Source organism: Delphinapterus leucas, chromosome 15 (assembly GCF_059928025.1).
Source record: "Delphinapterus leucas isolate spDelLeu-1000000601 "Yukka" chromosome 15, BTC_Dleu_Yukka2, whole genome shotgun sequence".
NCBI lineage: Eukaryota > Metazoa > Chordata > Mammalia > Artiodactyla > Monodontidae > Delphinapterus > Delphinapterus leucas.
In genome coordinates, this window is record NC_143143.1 from 59,109,038 (window position 1) to 59,130,977 (window position 21,940).

At 42.7% G+C, this 21,940-nt stretch overlaps 1 protein-coding gene and 1 pseudogene across 7 annotated transcripts in view; both read right to left on the reverse strand.

The window, feature by feature from the left end:
* PTPRA (protein tyrosine phosphatase receptor type A) overlaps positions 1–21,940 on the reverse strand; it is a 184,744-nt gene that overhangs the window by 17,516 nt on the left and 145,288 nt on the right. For 5 of the 7 annotated variants that reach the window (XM_022592852.3, XM_022592851.3, XM_089896634.1 and 2 more), the window contains 7 exons: positions 17,080–17,170; positions 15,510–15,586; positions 7,281–7,317; positions 3,225–3,322; positions 1,793–1,912; positions 822–988; positions 182–317 (listed from right to left, as the gene is read on the reverse strand). In XM_022592852.3, the coding sequence (XP_022448560.1) occupies positions 182–317; positions 822–988; positions 1,793–1,912; positions 3,225–3,322; positions 7,281–7,317; positions 15,510–15,586; positions 17,080–17,170 (726 nt within the window). Of the gene's footprint in view, positions 1–181; positions 318–821; positions 989–1,792; positions 1,913–3,224; positions 3,323–7,280; positions 7,318–15,509; positions 15,587–17,079; positions 17,171–21,282; positions 21,377–21,940 lie in introns of all 7 variants that reach the window. The other 2 variants (XM_022592854.3, XM_089896635.1) reach the window with 2 other exon arrangements.
* Positions 10,126–15,488, reverse strand: LOC149747469 (proline-rich protein 13 pseudogene; annotated as a pseudogene).

Consider the following 21,940-nt stretch of genomic DNA (forward strand, 5'->3'; position numbering starts at 1 on the left):
ACCTTCCAGATTCCCCTAGGCACAGCCTCCTCTGTGCTCCATAGTTCTTTTAATACATAATTTATAAGCGCCCTTCATCACACTGTATGATGACCATTTACAATAACCTGGGAGGCTGAGTAATCCATGAGGCGGGTAGATGTTTTGGTCCTGGAATGCCCCCTACCCACAAACCACTCACGTCTGTTTGCACCATCTGGCAGCGCTGTGCCCGGATCCGGCTTACAAAGCCATAAACGTCCACCTTCCGCTCTGTATGCATCATGTCCAGCATGGCATCAATGACGACAAAGGTTCCTGTACGCCCTACACCCGCACTGTAGCCAGAGAGCAGGAGTATTACTGGGATGGCTAGCATGTCTTGTGGGAACACCCAGGGAGGGGGCAGCACAGGGTAGGGCTCTTTCTTCAAGGCTTTAAATTCTAATTCTGTATGGGGTAGAGCTGGGACTCTCACGGAGCCAACAACTCCACTGTACCCTGAACTCCCTACCTCTAGTTACCAGGACCAGAGAACCCTGACACTTAGAATGGTCTGAAGATTCCAAGTACACAAGACAGCACTCAACCTAACTTCTTGGCTTCAGAGCAGTGGTCACCCCACCCCCAATCTTGGAGGATTGCCCTTCCCTCTTTCTTCAAGTGCTTTCCCACCCAGCACCTAGTTTTCTTGAGGAGTCTCTCTGAATGCTGCCCTGGCGCCCCAAGAGCTCATCTGCTCTGTGCCAGCCTCCTCAGCCAGGGCCCCTGTGCCTTCCCTGCTCTCAGCATGGGAGCAGAATGTGACATGAGTGGGGAGCCAAGGGTCAGGCCACACTGACCTGCAGTGTACCACAATGGCCCCTGCATACTGCGGGTTACAGGCCTTCACCTTCTTGAGGAACTTGAGCATACCAATCGGGGTGAAAGGCACCCCAAAGTCTGGCCAGCTGGTAAAGTGGAACTGAGTGATGAGGCGCTGTGGCTTTCTGTTGGTCACGTCGCCCACCTGTGAATTGAAGAGATCCCTGTGTGTTGGCCCTGATACCCTGGGGTAGGGCAGCACCAGGGGAAGGAGGGTGAGGCTTAGGGGCCAGGGCCAGCTGTGGCTATCACTGACAGTGGGAAAGTGAGAGGATTAAACTTCCCAAGCAAGTTTTAACCATGGACAGAGAACCTTCCCAGAAAACCCATGGGGTAGGCAGGCTGTTACTATTATTCACAGTCTACAGATGTGAAATGTGAAACTCAGAAAAGTTAAATGACCTGGTCTAGGTCCCAGGATTAGTAAAAGGCAAGGTCAGAACTAAAATGCAGGTCTCCTGAGTCTTGGTAAGCCCTCTTTTCATAGCACCACAGTGCCCTCAGCTGAAGGCAACCTTTGCTCAAGCCTCCAGGGTCACCCTGGAGGGTCAGGAGCAGGGCCCACCACATCCTTGATGTCAGGAGCCTTTGGGGTAAGAAAGGAGGAGAGGTAAGTCAAGTACCAGAAGATACTGGTGCAATACCTCCTGATGCACTTGGTTCACACCTAAGATGACCAAACTCCATCTCAGTAATACTTTTTCTCCCAGCCATGAAGTCACGAAAATGTTCCCCCCTTAGCTTTGACCGAAAGAAAAAAACAAGGGGAAAAAAAAAAAAAAGAAAAATCCCCTGGGAGCCCAGAACTCTGATTTCAGAGTTCGAACATTTTGCACACTCAGCAATTCCTGACCACCCTGAGTAAGATGGGGATGACTCGGCCTGTTCTGCCCCCTTAATGGTCAGCAGATTCTAAATGAGAACCAAGAAAGGAGGTAGGAGACAGTACCTGTTGAATGCAGAACTTCCGCACTGTGTAGTCCACCAGTACGGTCACATCCTCTACTGACACACGGATATTCCCATAGGTCCAGCAGCCTTGGTCTGGCCAGTACTGGGCGCACTTACACTGGAAAGAAACAGACATGCACCCCCCTGACCTGAGACCTCCCGCCCACAACAGGTGCAAAAGGCCCTAAAGAAAAGGACCACAAAAGCCCAGACTAAAATCCTCAGAAAGCCCTATGGCCTCTTCTCTCACCTCAGTCAGCTACAGACTTATTTAACTGTTCCTTTTTTTTTGCCATGCCATGCGGCTTGCAGGATCTCAGCTCCCTGACCAGAGATTGAACCCAGGCCACAGCAGTGCCCAGAATCCTAACCACCAGGCCACCAAGTAACTCCCTAACTGTTCTTTTTTTAAGTTCCTCAGCTTCTATCCTGTTTAGCACAATCTCTTAACTTATGCAGAGCCCCAGCCCTATACTTCTCACTCTTTCCCACCTCTAGTCTCTCAGTTCAGGGCAAATCGGAAGCCATTTTACCTACAAAATCTGTACTTCCACAATATCCTAGGTCATGCTCTAGGGGTAAGTCTGTCTGATCCCCTGGAATGAGCAACCTGCTATGAGGGAGTCACCAGGGTGGATTGATGCAGACTGTAAAACCTGCCACGAGAGGCCCAAGGCCTTCTCTGGTTGGCTAGGCCTTGGACAGCTCCCAAGAGCCAGAGGTAGGGTTGGAGAAAATGAACCTAAAGCCCAGCCCTAAAGCTATCCCTCCTAAGCCAATCAATACATCCAACAGCCCAGTGTGGGTATCAGGTTGACTCTAGGGCCATCCTGGAGAGAGACTGTCCCGAATTGGGATTCCTCTCTGGGGCCTGATCCAGGACTCAGGACTGGTGTTGGCTGTGGCCCAGTGATGGAGCTGACCAGGCATGGACTTGGCAGCCACAGAAAGAAAAGAACCAGTCAGAAGGCTGCCTGAAGGATCAGTTCAGGGGCTCACATTTCCTTGTGCCCTGCAGGGTCTCAGTTCATACGGCTCTCTCTGCTATCTCAGGAGGAGGAACAAAACAAAAACAAAAACAAAAAAACCAGGGGAGTGAGGGACTAGAGAAGCCAGGGGAGAAAAGCCCCACTGTGACTTTTCCTTGTCTAATGGCCCAAGTGTTTCTTCCAGGATGTTTTGGATCTAAGGTGAGCTGTTTGGTCACCAGACACAGGGTGTGCCCTAGGTATACCTCTGAGTTCATCGGAGGCTTCCAGGCCACAGGAAAGTGTAGTAGGCACATTGGCCTGGGTTCTGTCTGGATGAATGACAGGCACAGAAGCCACAAAGGGTGGAAAGCCTAGGCTCAAACACAGAACTCCAGCAAAGCAGTCCCTCTGTTGGTCATGCCTGTATCAGGGGCCATTCTATCTAATTTCTCCACTCACCTCCTTTCTCTCCTTCAGATTGGTCACCATGACGATGGTGGCTGTGTTTTGTTCCCAGATCATCCTCCAGAAATCATTCACCGTTTCTTCTTTTGGTCCTATAGTAGCCAACAGCAAAGATGAGAACACACACCAAAAGGAAGAAAGATGCTGGGAAACTGGGAACATTCATTCCTGACTTTTGGAAGCCTGTGCCCACATGCCCCCAGCTAAATATATCATCCATCTACCCATCCACCTACCTACTAACTGAACATTTCCTGTGTATCCACCATGTATGTGCCAGGCACTTCACTAGGGAGTGAAGTGGGGATGTGAGGTTCTTAAAATAAAAAGAGAACACATGAACAATGTTTCCCAAGGATGCTATAGTTGAGGATTAGAAATCACGACCCCTACAGAATACCTATGTTATGGGCGAGATAGTGAGCTATGTGCTTTATATCTCATTTACTCCTTCTTACCATGCTCTGAGGTGGGTGTCATTAGCCAGAGAGGTTGGGTAAATTGCTTAGGCTGAAATTTAAAATTTACCTCCCACAGAGCCGTTTCCAGAAAGTCACTAGAAGGGCACAAACAAAGAATAAGAAAAAAGTGGGATCTAACACAGGAGAGAGACTAACAGAATTCCCAGGGTGTTGGTAAAGGGAAGGCTCAGGATAATTACTCTGCCAGAGGCTAGATCAATCCAGAATGGAACTGAAGGAAGAAGGGTCTAGAAGGACCCCAAGATAAAAAATTAAACTAAAAAAATTAAACCTCATGTATCTGAGGGTACTGAGAGGAAATATATACTTCTAGCAAAGAGTTTAAGAGAAAAAAAATCAGTGCTAGGTATATAAAGAACTAAGTGAATAAGGAAAAAAGGCAATTATTAACTCTTGGGAAAGAGGGAAACCAAAAACTGTACCAAAAAATTATATAATATTATGTGCTTTAGCTGTGAATAATATTGGCATAGTAATAAGAATGTAAATAACAAGTATTATCTTCACCACAAATTGTGATTTAACTCCACTGGGAGAATGGGGAAAAGGGACATGTCTGTCTGAGTGTGAGGTAGTTTGTAAGAGGATTAAATAAGTTATCTATAATAAGAAAAAGTCAACAGATAAAAATGGCTGCTTTAGACTAAAAAAGTTTAGACAAAAGGGGGGAGAACTTTGTTTTTATAGACCTTGTAATACCTTTTGACTTTCTTAAAATTTGTATTCCCTTTGGTAAAAAGAAAAATATTAAAAAGAAAAACAAATAATGACAGAAGTGGACACATAGCTGAAAGATGTACAGAGGTGGAATTATTTCACTGCCTGGCAAGGTCAGGAAATATCTCCTGGAGGAGATGACATTTGAGCCATACGTTAGGACAGATAAAGTAGATGGGAGTCTAGAAAGGAGGCATAGGGAGGAGAGGTACTCCAGGCAGAGGTGCAGGGGGCTAGCAGCAAGTAAGAGCATGAGACATCCAGGGACTGTAAGGAGTTCAGTGAGGTCACTGTGTAGGGTGTGTAGAAGGTAGAAGATGAAGCTAGAAAGATAGGTGAGGTACCAGGATCTAAAGGGATGGAGGCCAGGCTAAGGAAGGCTTGTTTTACAGATAATGAAAAATCATTCTAGGATTTTCATGAGAGTCTGACAAAAATTTTGCATTAAGAAAGGCCATTCTGGTGGAAGGAATCCAAGGAGCAAAGCTAGGGCCCAGAGGGATCAGTCAGTAGGCTGCTACAACAGAGCTGGAAGAAGAGATGAGAGTAAGGAAGTGTGTCAGAGAAGGCAGATTTTGGAGAGAGAAACAAGAGGACTAGTCATATGTAAAGCAAGGGACAGGGAGGAGATCTGGATGATCCCAAATCTGGTTTGGTTGATTAGGTAGATTACATTCCAGTCACCATGAATATAGATTACATTCCAGTCTCTTAAGAACAGAGGAGAAAAAGCAGCTTTGGGGCGAGGAAGAGTCACGTTTCAGTTTCTGATGTTGAATCTAGAGTCTGTGGGGGTATTCAAGCGGAAGAGAACAAAAAAATGTGGCTCTGGAGCTCAAGAGAGGCAACAGCCAGTCAAACAGTGGTGGGTATTAGATGAGGTCTCTCAAAGAGGATACAGAGGGGGAGGAGTAAAGAAGGGGTCAAACACAGAACGCTGGGGATCTTCAAGCATTATTCAAGTTCAGACAGAACAAAAAGCCCAGGAGGCAGAAGAATGGACAGAAATGTGCCATGAAAGACAAGAATGGAGTTTCAAGGGAAGTAGTCATCCACAGTATTGAAGAGAAACTATACTTAAGGGGCAGAAAGAAGAATAAGAGCTAGAGAAACAATATTTAGAAAAGTGAGAAAAATCAAGAGAACTGAATGGCAGGAAATAACAGGAGGGTTTCAAGGAGTGTGAAGTACTGTGGAGAAGTTCAAGAGGGAGGGAGTCTGAGAAAAGGCTAATGGGGAAATCAAAGGTGAACTTAATTTAAGAACTATTTTAGCATCAACAAGGCCCCATGACAAACAAAGAGAGGATGAGATTATATGTGGTTGTTGGTGCCAAAATCATCACTGAGTAGGTGGTAGCTGAGGTGGGCCTTGGAGGGTGGACCTGAACTGACAGATGGCTACAGAGGGAGGGAAAGTGGGGTCCAGTTAGGCAAGGGCCAGGTCCTGGTGGGAGACTGCAAGGGCAAGGAAGATCTAAGACTTCTGACCACCTCTGCCTCATTTTACCTCTATCCCTATTTTATCACGATCACAGTACTGTCCAACAGAACTTTCTGTGATGATGGAAATGTTTCATATCTGCGCTGATATGGTAGCCTCTAGCCACATGTAGCTATTGAGCCTTAAAATGTGACTAGTGTGCAGGCTTCCCTGGTGGCGCAGTGGTTGAGAGTCCGCCTGCCGATGCAGGGAACACGGGTTCGTGCCCCAGTCTGGGAAGATCCCACATGCCGCGGAGCGGCTGGGCCCGTGAGCCATGGCCGCTGAGCCTGCGTGTCCGGAGACTGTGCTCTGCAACGGGAGAGGCCACAACAGTGAGAGGCCCGCGTACCAAAAAAAAAAAAGTGACTAGTGTGATTGAAGAACTGGATTTAAAATTTTATTTTATTTTAGCCTCGCCACATGGCTTGTGGGATCTTAGTTCCACACCCAGGGATTGAGCCCTGGGCCCTCAGCAGTGAAAGCACAGAGTCCTAACCACTGGACCACCAGGGAGCTCCCCCAAATTTTATTTTAAATAGCCACATGTGGTCAGTGGCTACCGTACTGAACACGATAGCCACTTACCAAAGTTCCTGTTTATTTTGCTATAAATTATCCTCTACCAACTAAAGGCTCCAAAAAGGCAGAGACCATATTCTGTTTTATTCCCCTACATATCCCCATCACCTAGGCCAGTGCCTGGCACATAATATTAATAAATGGTCAATAAATATCTGTTGAGTGATTAAATAAATGGGCTTTGATGGACCATAATAACATCAATTACTTTTTAGTGCTGCAAACATCAAGATTTTTTTTTTGCTAGGATCCCAAAGGTGAGGACACTTGTTAGAACTTCAGGCTATGGAAACATGTGCAGAGCATGTATAAGACCATGGCATTGGGTCCCTGCTCTGAGGGTTCTTAGACCACTTATCTGTGAATAATAGTGGAGCTCAGGCCCATGAGTGGGAGGAGGAGATGAGTCAGCCTGGACCAGTGAGGTGGCCAATCCTCTTTGGAGACTAAATCCAAATTCAAATTCTGAGCAGCCTGGTTTGAACTTAAGTTTCCCAAATGACCCCAAGACAGAGAACCTCATTAGACTGTGTTGTATGTGTGTGTATAGCCTTCTCCAGTATTTTTTATGCACATATATAAAATAATTTCTTTCAAAGGATCCCTTGACAATAAGTCATCAAGATGAAGGCCCTTAGTTATAAACCTGCAAGGTAGATTATATTTTTTTCAGGTGGTAATAATTACAGAAAAGCTAATATATTCTGAGTAATCTATTAGCATTTGGAAGAAAAATCCCAAATCCATTCATGGTTAAGCCTAAGAGTAAAAAATTATCTTACTTTACCTTGTGCAGCAATGAATTTGTTCTTTTCTTGGTAGCCCTGGGGGTGGGGTGGGAGAGTAGAGGAGAAACAGGAAGTGAAAACCCAAAAATGGATAGGAATGAAATTCTCCAGACTCCCAACCAGTTTACAAAGCCTTCCCTGTGAAAAGGTCCAGGCAATTAACAAGGATTTCCATTCTAGAAATTTTAATGGGATTAGCTTTGGATAGCAGGAAGCAAAGATTACATGGTCTAGGCAGTCTTCTTAAAGTGAATTATTAACAAACATTAGTATAAGAACATCCAAATAACAACTCCTAGGCTAGACCCTGTTCTGATGCTCTCTTAGTTGCTGACAATCTGGGTCTTGGTGTTACTGGGTAGGAACCCTCCAAGTCAGAAGCATGTGAGGCTGCGCCCACACGAGGAAGGAAAAAGGGTTATTTTCTTGCTGATGCTGTACCCAGGTGCAAAAGTTTTTGGGGAATAGCCCATGGGTATGGTGTAACAGCTCCCAGTGTTTGACAAGAGGGTTCTCCATTACAGGAAGTGGGAGACAAAGAAGCCAAGGAGCCTGGGGACGTCACTTAATAGATAAGGAGCCTCTGAAAAACTGACACTTGCAGTAACTTTCTTTACTGTTTAGTCATACATCTTTTCAACCTCATTGTTTAAATATAGTGTTCACTTGAGACGTCCCAGGTAAGTGAAAAATCATTTGACTTAAGGATTGTAAATCACCTTCTGCCTCTCTCAGACAGCACTAAGATGGGCAATGAGGGAGGCAACTTCATGGATGGGATACCATACCAAGGTGATGATGTGAAATACTAGTCTGCAAGGCAGTGGCAGAATAAAGGAGGGGGCCGAGTCTGAGAAGCCGCTTCCTATTCCAGCTCAAACAAGGGCAGGGCAGGGTTGCTTCCCAGCACTGGAGAAAGCTTTAGGCCTCAATATGGACATGTTTAGAGTTAACAATAAGAAGCTTTTTAAAATTTTTATTAAGAGGAATTCTCCAAAAGTTTTTAACCACTAGAAGATGGAAACTGATAAAGCCTTGATTCAGGATGCTGCATTCTGCTTATAGCACTAAACTTGTAATTAAAACTGAGAAGCTCTTAGAGTATGTTAAGCCGTATAATATGCTTGCTTCAGGAGAAGCTGCTGCCAAGTTCTCACTGGAGCATGTGGGTCATGAATAGCTTAAAAGCACTGTTGGAAGGCCCAGCCCCAAAGTGCTTCCCGCTCCATCTTTACCAGTAGTGTGTTATATATCCCCCATGAAAACATGCCTACATAGTGATATGCTGACATTGCTCAACCAATAAGGAATAACTAGAATGAGGCAAAACTACTGATTCCTTGTGTTATGTTCAAGGCAAAGATGAAATGTGGCTCCCTGGTTCCTGAGACATCTTTGGATTCTGAAAGTCAAATGCCAAGTTGGCTCTAGGTGGCACCTACATTCCTACCAGTTTAAAAACAAAAACAAAACACTTCTAAAGACCCTCTATACCCTTAGACACCTCAAGGTGAGAGAGGAAGCTGGTCCTCCTAAGACTCCAGGAGGGAAGCCCAGTTGGCATCTGTACTGTCTATTTCATCTTCTCCTGTTACCAATGTCAGGTTCACTTTCAGACCTTTGTATTCTCCAAACCACAGAACCCATCCCCCGTGCCTACTGCCACCACTCCGTGGTGCCTGACACCACCTCTCTTCAAGATACATGTGTGATCTTGGTTCTGTGTGCAAAAAGGGCTTGGTAAATGATTGTCAGCGGGTGGGAATGGGGAGTAACTGTATATGGGCAAGAAGGTTCTTTCTGGGGTGAGCAAAAAGTTCTAAAACTAAGAGGCAATAGCTAAAAGGTACAGCGTTTCTCTTCTGAGGTGATGAAAATGTTCTAAAATTGGTCATATTTGCATGCATCTGTGAATATACTGAAAACCACTGAATTGTAAATTTTAAGTGGGTGAAAATTATGGTATGTAAATTGCATCAATAAAGCCACTAACAAAGTTCTAAAACAATTATAGTGATGACAGCATAACTTGGTAAACTTACTAAAAATCACTGAATTCTAAATTTTAAATGTTTGAATTTCTGTTATATAAACTGTACCTCAATCATGTTGGGAGGAAAAAAGGGTTTCGTAAGTGTAACTGGCAGCTCACAACAAATGGCCACAATTTGTTTCAGCAAAGGTTATTGCCTGCCCCTATACTCCAAGTCCTAAGGACATCTGCTCCTTCTTTCCCACTGGATCTCTCATCTGCACTCAACCCCGCTGACCACCTAACACTTCTCCATGCTTTACTCTTTGCCCTCTGAGGTGCTCTTCTCTCCTGGTCTCCTTCTGTCTCACTAATGAGCACCTCTTGCCCAGTGTGCCTTGGCTGAGGTTTGTGGGCTCCAGGGCCCACTCCTCTCTCTAATGACTTCAAAGGCCATGGCTTTGGAATCTCTCCCCTGAGCTCAGATTAATGATGCCCAACTATGCTGGATACACCTACATGGATTACCCTATACTCTTTTTTTTTTTTTTTTTAAACAAGAAAGGTATAGGTTGTTTTTTTCCCCCATAATTAAATTTGCACAGCATCTCCCCAAGCATAAGTATTACAAAAGAATGTAAAAAATCACATTTTACACATTTACACAACGTGTATAAAAAAATCACATGTCTTCAGCATTTAGCTCAAATCTCACCATCTTCAAAAACTAGATCTCTTGCAAAACTCATCAGCTAAAAGTTCTATCAAAGCACTGCGAAGATGGCCTTTGCTAGCCCATGGCAATCCTTCTCTCATTTTCCCTTGCCAGTTAGGGCTGAATAGCAGAGTGAGGCTCAGATTGCGGACGTGAGGTGGGGAGGGACACAAGGGCTAATTTTCCCCAGTACAAGATGGCATCTAAAGCTTGATGGGAGAGAAGAACTGGAGAGACTGGAGGAAAGGGTCCAGGCCCTGTATTCAGTCAGAGTCACTGCTGGAAGAGGAGGAATGCTTGCCATGCTTGTGGTGTTTCTGCTTCTTTTTATGAGCGTTCTTCATTTTCTTCTGCATCTTCTTGTCCATTACCATTCCTGGTCCTACCATGCCAGGAGCCAACGCCAGGGTCAGGTGGTGGGTATGGAGGGGGGTAGGGACCTGAGGGTTGGCATCCTGGATACCCTAGCTGTGGCACAGGATGACAAGGCCCACCAGGGGGAAAAGCTGGATTCCCCTGGGGTGCTCCTGGGGGAGTGGGAAAGGGGTCTGGAGGAAAGGTCGGGTTGGCAGGTGGTGGATGAGCAGGATTGCAACCTCCAGGGTACCCAACGTTAGAGGGCTGTGGATATGGCCCTGGCTGCCCAGCACTGGGTTTCCACATGTTCGGGTGTTTCCTCCAGCCCAGAAATGGAGAAAGAAGGAAACTCCACCCTAAATACACTCTACAGAGTATCACCCTATACTCTCTCATATATTAGTCAATCACCATATCCTGCTAAATTCTACCTCCAAAGTGGTTTTTACTTTGATGCATCTTCTCCAACCCTTCTACCCTCATCATTTGTAGCATGCTACTGTAACAGCCCTCAATCGGCCCTTCCTAAATCCATGTTGCACATGGTAACCCGAGTGATCAATATACAAATGTGGCTATATCGCTCCTTGTCTTTAACACCTTTCAATGTTATCCCATTGCCTAGAAATCAAAACTCTTAGCTGGGGACTTCCCTCGTGGCGCAGTGGTTAAGAATCTGCCTGCCAATGCAGGGGACACGGGTTCAAGCCCTGGTCTGGGAAGATCCCACATGCTGCGGAGCAACTAAACCTGTGTGCCACAACTACTGAGCCTGTGCTCTAGAGCCCACAAGCCATAGCGGCTGAGCCTGTGTGCCACAACTGCTGAAGCCTGCGCGCCTAGAGCCCATGCTCCGCAACAAGAGAAGCCACCGCGATGAGAAGCCCACGCATCACAACAAAGAGTAGCCCCTGCTTGCCACAACTAGAAAAAGTCCGCGCACAGCAACGAAGACCCAACGCAGCCAAAAATAAATAAAAAACAAAAACTCTAAGCTGTACTGAAAATTTGTAGATACCGTAAGGTGACTCAATCAGCATCCAGTCCCACCCACTTCTAGCTTGACTTTCTTTCTATAGAGGCTGAAAAACTAAAAGCTAAATTCCCTAGACTCTCTTGCAGCTCAGTTCTGCCTAAGAACCCAGTTTCTTCCTAGCAGTCCCACACAAGACTTGGGATAGAAGTGAGTAATGTGAGATGGTGACTGTGCTAGGAAGATCTGGTCTTTGGGCAAGCATGGCAGCGGAAGCACTGAGTTCTTCTGTAGCACCTCTGCAGGGGTTTCACTACGAGAGTCATACGGGGTAGTTGGGTACATCTACGGCTGCTCTGTTCCTGGTGACTCTCCCACAGATTCTGTAAGCCACACACTACCTTATAATAAACCCCTTCCTGTTGAAAAGAATAGACAGAAAGTGGACTCTTGTCATCTTCAACCAAGAACCCCAACAGACACACTTGACATTCAATGCCTTCTAAGACTGAGTTCCTACCAATCCCCCAAGCCTCATCTCCCATGACTTCTCATCTTGTATCTTATAACTAAGACTGCTGTTTCCAGTCTCTGACTTTGCTCATACTTCTCTTTTTGCTTTGAAGTTTCTGCCCATCTTTCTTCTCTTGAATTCAGACCTACCCTTCAATATTCAGCTCTACTGGCTCATCAGGTTGGCTGAATGTTTCTTCCTCTAAGTCCCAAAGACTCTGGGAATACCTCCTTCACACATGTTGCACACTAAAGGTTATGATCTACCTGTAGGTAGATCACACTAGGCACCATATCTTATCTCTGTAACCTTGGAGCATACCCCCAGTGCTTACCACACAGGTGATCAAAAAATGTTGACTGAATTTAATAAACCTAAATCTTCTTTAATCCCTGACTCTTACTAATGGTTAACCATAAGCTTTTTCCTGCTTTTCTATTTTCACTGAGTTCATAAGTACCTCCAATTTAACCCTCTTCATCTAAACTTTCATATTACCTATTAATAACCTCCAATAACCATCAAGCCTTTATAGGATGCCCTATTGTGAGCTCCAACTAAGCATGGCCAAAGGAGAAGGCTTGTTTCCTTCTAGTGCCTTGCTTATCATGACCATGAATAGATCCATCTTACTTGCTTACCAGCCTTAACATCCAACTTACTTTTGTCTGTCTTCACCTTCAATGTGGGAAGGAGCCAAACTGGTTATGGTGACAGACACGGCTGGTCACTAACTGAAAAGCTATTCCTTCCCTTTCTTTCTTGCCATCAAAACCATGCTTTTGTTCAGACATTTACCTTTCATTGGCTTGGAAGGTGATCATTCCTCAGCCCCAGAAGGGTAAATCATGATAAATCTCAGCGCCCTAGCCAGTAACTGGAGAGAGGGTGTAAGCATGTGATCCAATCCTGGCCTGCGGGCTCTGAAGGGCACTGTACCGGAGAGGCTTCTGAGAAAGGTCATGCCCCTAATAAAAAGAAAAGCATAGGGCTTCCCTGGTGGCGCAGTGGTTGAGAGTCCACCTGCTGATGCAGGGGACGCGGGTTCGTGCCCCGGTTTGGGAAGATCCCACATGCCGCGGAGCGGCTGCGCCCATGAGCCATGGCCGCTGAGCCTGCGCATCCGGAGCCTGTGCTCCGCAACGAGAGAGGCCACGGCAGTGAGAGGCCCGCGTACCAGAAAAAAAAAAAAAAAAAGAAAAGCATATGCAGAAATTCTCCACCTCCTCCTCCTCCTCTATGTTGTTTGTTGTGTTTATAAGAAACGTTTGGAACTGCTGTAGCCGTCCTGTGAGCAAGAGACAATGCCAATAGGCTGAAGATATGAGTAGAAAGATGGAAACACCTGGTTTCTTAAGGATGTCACTGAGTCACAGACTCAGCCCACCCCAGAACTGCTATACACCTGCCTTCGGATTAAATGAGAAGTAAATGTTCCTGTGTAGACCACTTCTAGCTGAGTATTCTGTTACCTGCAGATGGAAACATTCTGATACTGCCATACTCTTCCATATAATGTTAAACTCAACCTGTTCCTCCCAACCACTTCATCATAATCTTTGATCTAGATCCTGGGACTCTTAGCTGGTTACTAGCCTTTTTCCATTTTCCTTATCTACTACATCAATCATTTCTACCAGGGTTCCTCTCCTTCTAACTATAAACATATGACCATCACTAAGAAACATATACAGGAATTTCAGCAAATCCATACTCGTGAGGGTGCCTGCACTACTCCATTTCTGAAGTCCATCTGATAGCCTATTTTTTAGCCACGGCCTCTTGTTCTTCCATCTTTCTCCTTTTCCTATCCCAAGACTGCTCTTTCAATTTCTTGAGACCTAGTCCTTGATCCCTTCCTTTCTCTACTGAACCTGAAGCCCTCGGCTGACTACTTGAAGCAACAACTGACTTCCCTAGCCCCTTTGTCTGAGTACCACATGTTTTCTGCATATCACCAATCCTAGGGTACAACTGGAGAAAATCACACAACTGAGGCCCCTATATATCAAAGATTTCCATCTTAGGTAGTTCCTCGGTGCAGCCAAACATGCTTTTTTCATGCCCTTTTCAGTATTCTTTCTTACTGACTTCAGTACTCTCATGTCACAGTCCCATCCTCCCTTTTCAGCAGATAACCTTGACTTTACTTCTTAGAAAAAACAGATGAGTTCCCTCAGCTTGATTTATTCACACCTACAAACCACCTCTATCTATTCTATATTCCTTTACCATCAGTCTCAGAGGAAAAAACATCCTTTCTTATGTTCAACGCTAATCTCTCCATGAGTATTCTTTTAAAAAAAATTGTGGTAAGGGACTTCCCTGGCGGTCCAGTGGTTAAGAATCTGCCTTCCAATGCAGGGGACGTGGGTTTGATCCCTGGTTGGGGAACTAAGATCCCACGTGCTGTGGGCCAACTAAGCCCGCACACCTCAACTAGAGAGCCTGTGTGCTGCAAACTACAGAGCCCATGTGCTCTGGAGCCTGCGCGCCACAACTAGAGAGAAGCCTGTGTGACACAACTAGAGAGAAGTCTGTGCGCCACAACTAGAGAGAAGCCTGTGCGCCACAACTAGAGAGAAGCCCTCGCACCATAACGAAGATTCCCACGTGCCGCAACTAAGATCCGATGCAGCCAAAAAAAAAAAAAAAATTGTGGTAAAATATACGTAACATAAAACTGATCATTTCAGCCATTTTTAAGTGTACAGGTCTGTGGCATTAAGTTTAATCACATTGTTGGGCAACCATCACCACCATCCATCTCCAAAACTTCTGCATCTTCCTCAGCTGAAACTCTGTACCCATTAAATGATAATTCTCTTCTCCTCCCTCCCTCTAGCCCCTGGCAACCACCGTTCTACCTTCTGTTTTAATGAATTTGACTACTCTAGGTACCTCATATAAGTGGAATTATACAATATTTATTGTTTTGTGACTGGCTTATTTCACTTACCATAATGTCTTCGAAATTCATCCATGTTGTAGCATGTGTCAGAATTTCTTCCCCTTTTAAGGCTAAATAATATTCCATTGCATGTATATGCCACATTTTACCTATTCATTCTTCCACTGATGGAACCTGGGTTGCTACCACCTTTTGGCTATTGTGATTAATGCTGCTATGATCATGGGTGTACAAATTCCATCAGTATTCTCTTCATGCTTCAGTAGTCAGGCTTGCTCTCTCTAGCTCTCTTGCTTGCTCTCTCTTCCTTTCAAACTCTCTCTTTACTGGTTCCCTCCCGTCAGCCTATAAAACATACTCAAGTCTTGCACACCATCTCTATAAACATTCTCTAAATCACCCCTAAAAACCTCCTTTCAGTTTCAGCTCTTCTCTCAATTCATAGTAGACATGACTAACCAGACTTACCCGGAGTCAGATATTCTAGTCCTGTTTGGAGGACAAGGTGTGCTTTTGTTCTTAGTTATCTGAATAAGCTCAATAAAGGATTCACTGACTCTTACAGAAAAGTATACATTTAGGTTCAGATTTCTGCATGGGAAAATTTTGGGAATGATGACAGGTAAACATAAGAATACATTTTAAACTGTCTGATCTTTAAAAAAATTTTTTCAGTCTTTAAAAAAAATCAGACTCCTCCGGGAAAAACTGAAATGACAAATATTCCTTCTAACATGCAGCTGAGAAGGAATCAAGGAAATAATGAGAAAAGCTCAAGTTCCTTACATTGATGAATGAAGCATTGATGTAATCAGAATCTGGAACTCCTTCAACTGGTGTCAGATGGACTCTAGAATGGTCATCTAGAAAAAAAATTTTTTTTTCAATTAAATTCAATTTTATTTTTCACTGGTCCCAATGCAACCAGGCCAGTTGTGACATCTATGACTATGTGTAGAGAGACACACAAGTATAAAGTTGTCACTGCAGCACTATTTATAACAGCAAAAATTCGGACACATCTCAACCATCATTAGGGGACTAAGTTAAATAAATTAAGATATATCCATAATATGGAATAGTAAGCAGTTGATAAAAAGGAAAGTGAACACTTCTGTTTCTTGACAATTACCAGTACATATATCGGTATATATATATATACCAATACACCAATACATTTCTCTATATTATAGTCATTTCAGGTATATAGCATTATAGTTCAACATCTGTAATAACTATAGTGATCACCACCACAAGTCTAGCTACCATCCATCACATTACAGTAGGACCCCCCCACCAATCCATTTCACCCACCTCCAACCCCCTCCCCCTCTGGTAACCAATAATCTGTTCTCTGTATCTATGAGTTTGTGTTTGTTTTGTTTTGTTTTTTTAGATTCCACATGAGTGAAATCATATGGTATTTATCTTTCTCCATCTGACTTATTTTCCAATATATATTGGGAAAAAAAAGAAAAAAGTCAAAGCAATGTATACAGCATACCAGTTATACTAAAAATATATAACATATATACATGCATTTATACACAAATAAGACATAAGTATCTGTAAATGCCTAGTACAGTGGTATTTAATATATTATGCACCCAAAATTGCACCAGGAATTATTTAAAGGATGAGTTTTTTAAAAAAGCAATTATAAAAGATAAAGCAGGGCTTCCCTGGTGGCGCAGTGGTTGAGAGTCCGCCTGCCGATGCAAGGGACACGGGATCGTGCCCCGGTCCGGGAAGATCCCACATGCCGTGGAGCGGCTGTGCCCGTGAGCCATGGCCACTGGGCCTGCGCGTCCGGAGCCTGTGCTCCGCAACGGAAGAGGCCACAACAGTGAGAGGCCCGCGTACCGCAAAAAAAAAAAAAAAAAAAAAAAAGCAAAGTTCAAACATTTTGCTCTCACATCCCACTAGATTATGCATATTCCATTCTGGAGACCACTAGCCTAGAAAAATGTCTGTTAGGTTATAGATAAACTGATTAGCAATGGCTAACTCTGGGAAGGAGTTACAAAGAGAACTCTGAATTGGAATTTCTTTGCAATGAGCAACAAAAAACCCCCACAACAACCATGCACTTGCTGTCTGGTCTTAGTGAAACTGCTCTCCTTAACTTCCCAGAAACTTTAGGCCTGCCATAAAAAACCTGGTCAAGCACCCCTATTGACTTTATGAGCACCTGGGGTTGCCTGGGGAGCCATAAAGGCTCTTACAGTCCAAAGGCTTGACTCTATTCTTATTACCAGCCTTCCTATGATCAATTACAAGATTCTTTCCATCCTCAGAAAATCTGGCTACAGATGCAGTTTCAGGTTACATCCCAAGAAACCCTACAAACACTCACAAGGCAAGATGTTTACATATCGATTTTTTTCCTTGTTCTCCTCCTTGGAGGCAGCTTCACAGGTGGCCTGGATAGGACAAGCAGGGAGAGCCTGAAAGGTTAAGAGAAATTACAGAAGTTATTAAAAGGGATAAACACCAAACATGTAAACTGCTGCACCATACTCTGACCTGGCAGCAAGTTCTACCTTTTCTTGGGGGGGGGGAAAGATGTGCCCAGGTGAATACTTGCACCTAATACAGAGAGTGCACCTCTCTTCTAAATAGCTTCTAAGCTCCTTAGAGTTTGAATGCCCAGAGGGCAGAAAGCCTTTCCTGTTACTATAAGCACAGCATGCTCTTTATATGATTACTATGTGGTTAGGAGCATGTTGCAATGCTGGGTCAAAATGGACCACCCCAGTATATGGGACTGGGGACATAACTGAAAGGATGGGCCATTTATCCCCATGCTGACCACCATGCAAAGCTGGAGATGTATCTCAGAGTAAACCACACAGGAGGGGTCTGGATGGTCAGTTGAGTTAGGAGCCTGACAAGGGGGTATGGCAGCCCAGCCTCTAGCATCATGTGGTAAGGAAGCAAGGACAGGTGAGTGGGTGAGAGGGCATTCACATGGATGCAGCAGTTAGGAAGCAGAGGACTTGGATGAGGTAACACTGAATCTGCAACAGTTTTGGAGCAAATGTAAATCAGCTAGCACTGGGAGGTATGTGGGTAAGTATAAATGGTTTGACATGAGATAGTCTGGATTGTATGAACTTGAGCAAATCGGCCAAAGTTTCCCATAAAATTGGGACAATAGTATCCGCTACATAAGGAGTAAATAAGATAATCTCATGTTTGGCATAGAATAAGCATTCAATAAATTCGTTTTATAGGAGTAGGAAGCTAAACTTTATTATTTGAACTGTTTTCTTCTGTGTTCTATATATTCAAAACTAAGAAAGCAAAAAGAGAAATAGTTTAAAATTACAACCTAGACAACCTTCCTGATAAGTGATTTGGAAATATGTCTTAAAGCTTTAAAAATATTCATACCCTTTGACCTAGCAAATCTGGATTCTAGCCTAAATAAAAAAAATCTCTATGTTCAAATTATTTACTTCATCATTATTTAGAATGACCCCAAACTGAAAACAACCTTAGTATTCAGCAGTAGGAGAACAGTTAAGTAAATTATGGTTCATGTATTACTTTTCATTCATTCCTTCAACAAACATATAATGTGTACCTATTAGGTACGGAGTTAGGTACAGAGCAAACAGCGGTGAATCAAATCATATACACAGTTCTTGCTCTCATGAACAATGCAAACTTGTGGGTGAAAGACAGATATTAAATAAATAAAACAAGTAAATATAAAATTACATACCATGATAAATGCAATGAGAGAACAGGTTATTAGAGAAAGTATCAGAAAGCCCAAGGAATACCCCAATACAGATTAAGGGTAGGTCTCTATGAGGAAGGATGAGTATGGAAAAGAGTATGCCAGGCAAAGAACAGCATGTATGATGACCCAGAGGCAGGAGAAGGCTTGGTTTGTGTGAGGAAATAAAGTGTCAGTGAGGGTGTTATGTATAAAATGTTGCTGGTGGAGATGGCAAGAGGAAGTGGGAGGAGATGAGTTTTTTGACAAGGTTGATCACATATTTCTACATAGGTCCTTGAATAGAAGTTTGAATTTTACTTTAAGTGCACGAGGAAACCATTCAAGGTTTTTATAAACTGCAATCCACTTTACCTGTTAAAGAATCACTCTGGCTGCTACATGGAAAATGGGCTGGGAGGAAGGCAAGTACAGAATGTGGAAAGATGATGGTACAAGGAAATAGATGCCTTTGAGATATATTATGAAGTCAGAATGACTAGATTTAGAGATGGAATGGACAAAAGTTGGGGAGAGAAAGAGACAGGAATGAAGGATGACTCTCAGGTTTCTAGCTTGGATAAAAATAATAAAAAAGATTAAGTAAAGGAAATGCCAGCCTAAAAGGAACCAATTTCGCCAGAAAGAAACAAGAGTTTTAAGAAGGAGCAAATATACTTCCTAGGAACCAGCAAGATAGTGGTAGGAGAAATTAAAGTGAAATATCCCAAGATAACCAGAGTCAAGGTCTCATAGTCTATCTACCTTCACTTATTCAAGAGATTTTCTTTTCAGAGTTAAAACCCTGGAGGTTCTGCCTGTTATTTTACTAAGAAAGCCAATTTCTTTAGACCCACTGCTGTCAATACATAAAGGGGAAAAAGGAGTTTCCTGGACCGGAAGATTGGAATTTCCCAGTTCACCCACAGTTTGCCTTCTCTTCACCCGGATAGGCTAGATTTCCACCTTGATGCAGGGCAGGATGAGACACAAGTTTTTAAAAGCCCTCAAGACTAATCCTGAGGCATTACTTTTCCTGTACATTCCTTGTCTAAAATGATGTAGAACAGATGTAGTGATAACAAGATTCTTGAAAATAGTCCTCAGGGTCAGTAATGACAATGACCACATCTCAAAGTCCTGTCAGCACCCCTAGCTCCCCCAGTCATGATGAAGAAAAATTAGGTCTCCAGGTAGGCTGAGGCTCCTAAAAGGAAAGTTAGGAAGAAACAGGAGTCACTGTTTGACAAGAGGAAATAAAAGATTTGCTTTAGAGAACACTGTACTAGATGTAAAATATCAGATTAAAGAGCTTAGGTCAAGGATGAAAACAAGGGGAATCCTACTTTTAGCTTCTACTCTGAAAATCCCAGCCTCGAGAACTGGGCAGAAGCAGCTGAACCAGAAGGCTCTAAGATGTTAAATTCTCCACAAACAGTAGGTGGCATCAAAGACCACTTCATCCCTTGCTCAGGCCTTTACTGGAAGCAAGGCTGTCATTTTTTAAAAAGTGTCAGTTAAAAAAATTTTTTTTTCAATTTTTACAATTATTTTTTTAAAAAGTATATCCACCACCCAATTTAACTTATAAGTTCTCTTTGGGCCCTTCCTCATCATGTCCTTTTCCTTCTCCTCTCACAAGTAAACTTGGAATTTTGTATTTATTATCCCCTTGCTTTATTTGTATCCATATATTCTGTATCCTTAAAAATATATATTTTTATTGTTCAGTCTATTTTTTGATAAAAATGCAATGATAAATGGTGACTTGCTTTTTTTGCCCAACATTATGTTCTGAAGATTCCACTCAGGTTGTTCCATGTAGCCAAAGTTCATTCATTTTAACTACTTTGTAGTCCTCCATTTTTAGACCATACCAACATTTATTTATCCATTCTACTACTGGTGAATATTTGGGTTGTTTACAGTTAACCATCCTGCTTTGAGCACTAACTGTATGTGTTTCCTCATGCACATTTGCAAGAGTTTCAGGTATGACTATCTTTAACCTTACCAGATGAGGCCAAATTGTTTTTCATAGCAGCTGTACCAATTTACACTCCCACCAGCAATGTAAAGTATTCCAGTTATTCCGTATCCTTGTCAACATTTGCTACGGTCAGACTTTAAATGTATCAAATGTAGGTTTAATTTATATTTCTCTGATTATTAATGAGGTTCACCATCATTTCATAGTTTACTGGTCAACAGGGTTTCCTCTTCTGTGAAGAACCTAGTTGAGTGTTTCCCCATCTTTCTACTGGATTATTTATCTTCTTACTACTTTGTAGAAGTTCTTTATGTGTTCTGGAAACTCATTCTTTATCAGTTATAAGTGTTACAAGTATTTTTTACCAAGTTTGTGGCCTGCCCCTTCATTTTCTTTATAGTATTTATTTATGAACAGAAGTTTTGCATTTTAATGTAGTCAAGTTGATCAGTCTTTCCCTTTATAAACATTTTAAGTCTTAAGAACACCTTCTTATGTGAGATCATAGTATATTTTCCTACATTATTGTCTCTACATTTTTTCCTTTAAATTTCAGTGTTTACATCAACTGGGACTGATTTTTGGTACAAGACAGGAATTCAATTTCATTTATTCCCATGGGGTTACCCAATTGTCTGAGCTCTATTTATTGTAAAGACCATCCTCTACCCCAGCAAAACTACAACAGCATTTGTCACAAATAGGTTTCCCTTTACATATGAATCTGCTTCTGGGTTCTCTATTTTATTCCGCTGGTCAATCTATTCCAGTGCCAATACAAAACTGTCTTAATTACTAAACTTTATAATGACTCTTTATACTGGTAAGGCGGGTCTCCTCACCTTGTTCTTCTTCTTCAGGAATGTCTTGGCTATTCTTGAATCTTTTCTCTTCCATATTAATTTTAGAATCAGCTTGTCAAGTTCCACAAAAAACCTGTTGGGATTTTTATTGGAATTGCATTGAATCTATATATCAGTTTGGGGAGAATTGACAACTTTACAATACTGAGCCTTCTAATCCATTGATCTTATTTCTTTCACTAATTTAGGTTTTTTTCTTTAATGTCTTCAAACATTTTTATAATTTTCTCCAAAGATTTTGTAAATATTTTACTAAATTTATTCCTAGGTACTTCACATTTTGGATGCTATTGTAAATGGCATCTTTTAAAAATTATTAGATTTTCTGATTGTGGCTTATAAACAGAAATGCATTCATTTTTATGCTGTTTTTGTATCTATCAACTCTGTTAAAATAACATTAATTCTAATAATTTATCTGATGAGTCTTTGGATTTCTCTGGGACAATAATCTCCTCTGTGAAAAAAACTGATTTTTGTCTCTTCCTTTCCAATCCGTAATACCTTTCGTTTCTTTTCTTGCCTTATTGTGTTAACGTCTCCAGTATAGTACTGAATCTCATTCACTTTAAAGTTTGAATCCCCTTCCAAATACTTTGGCCATAGTCACCAGTGCCTGAACACTCTGCTGTGATGG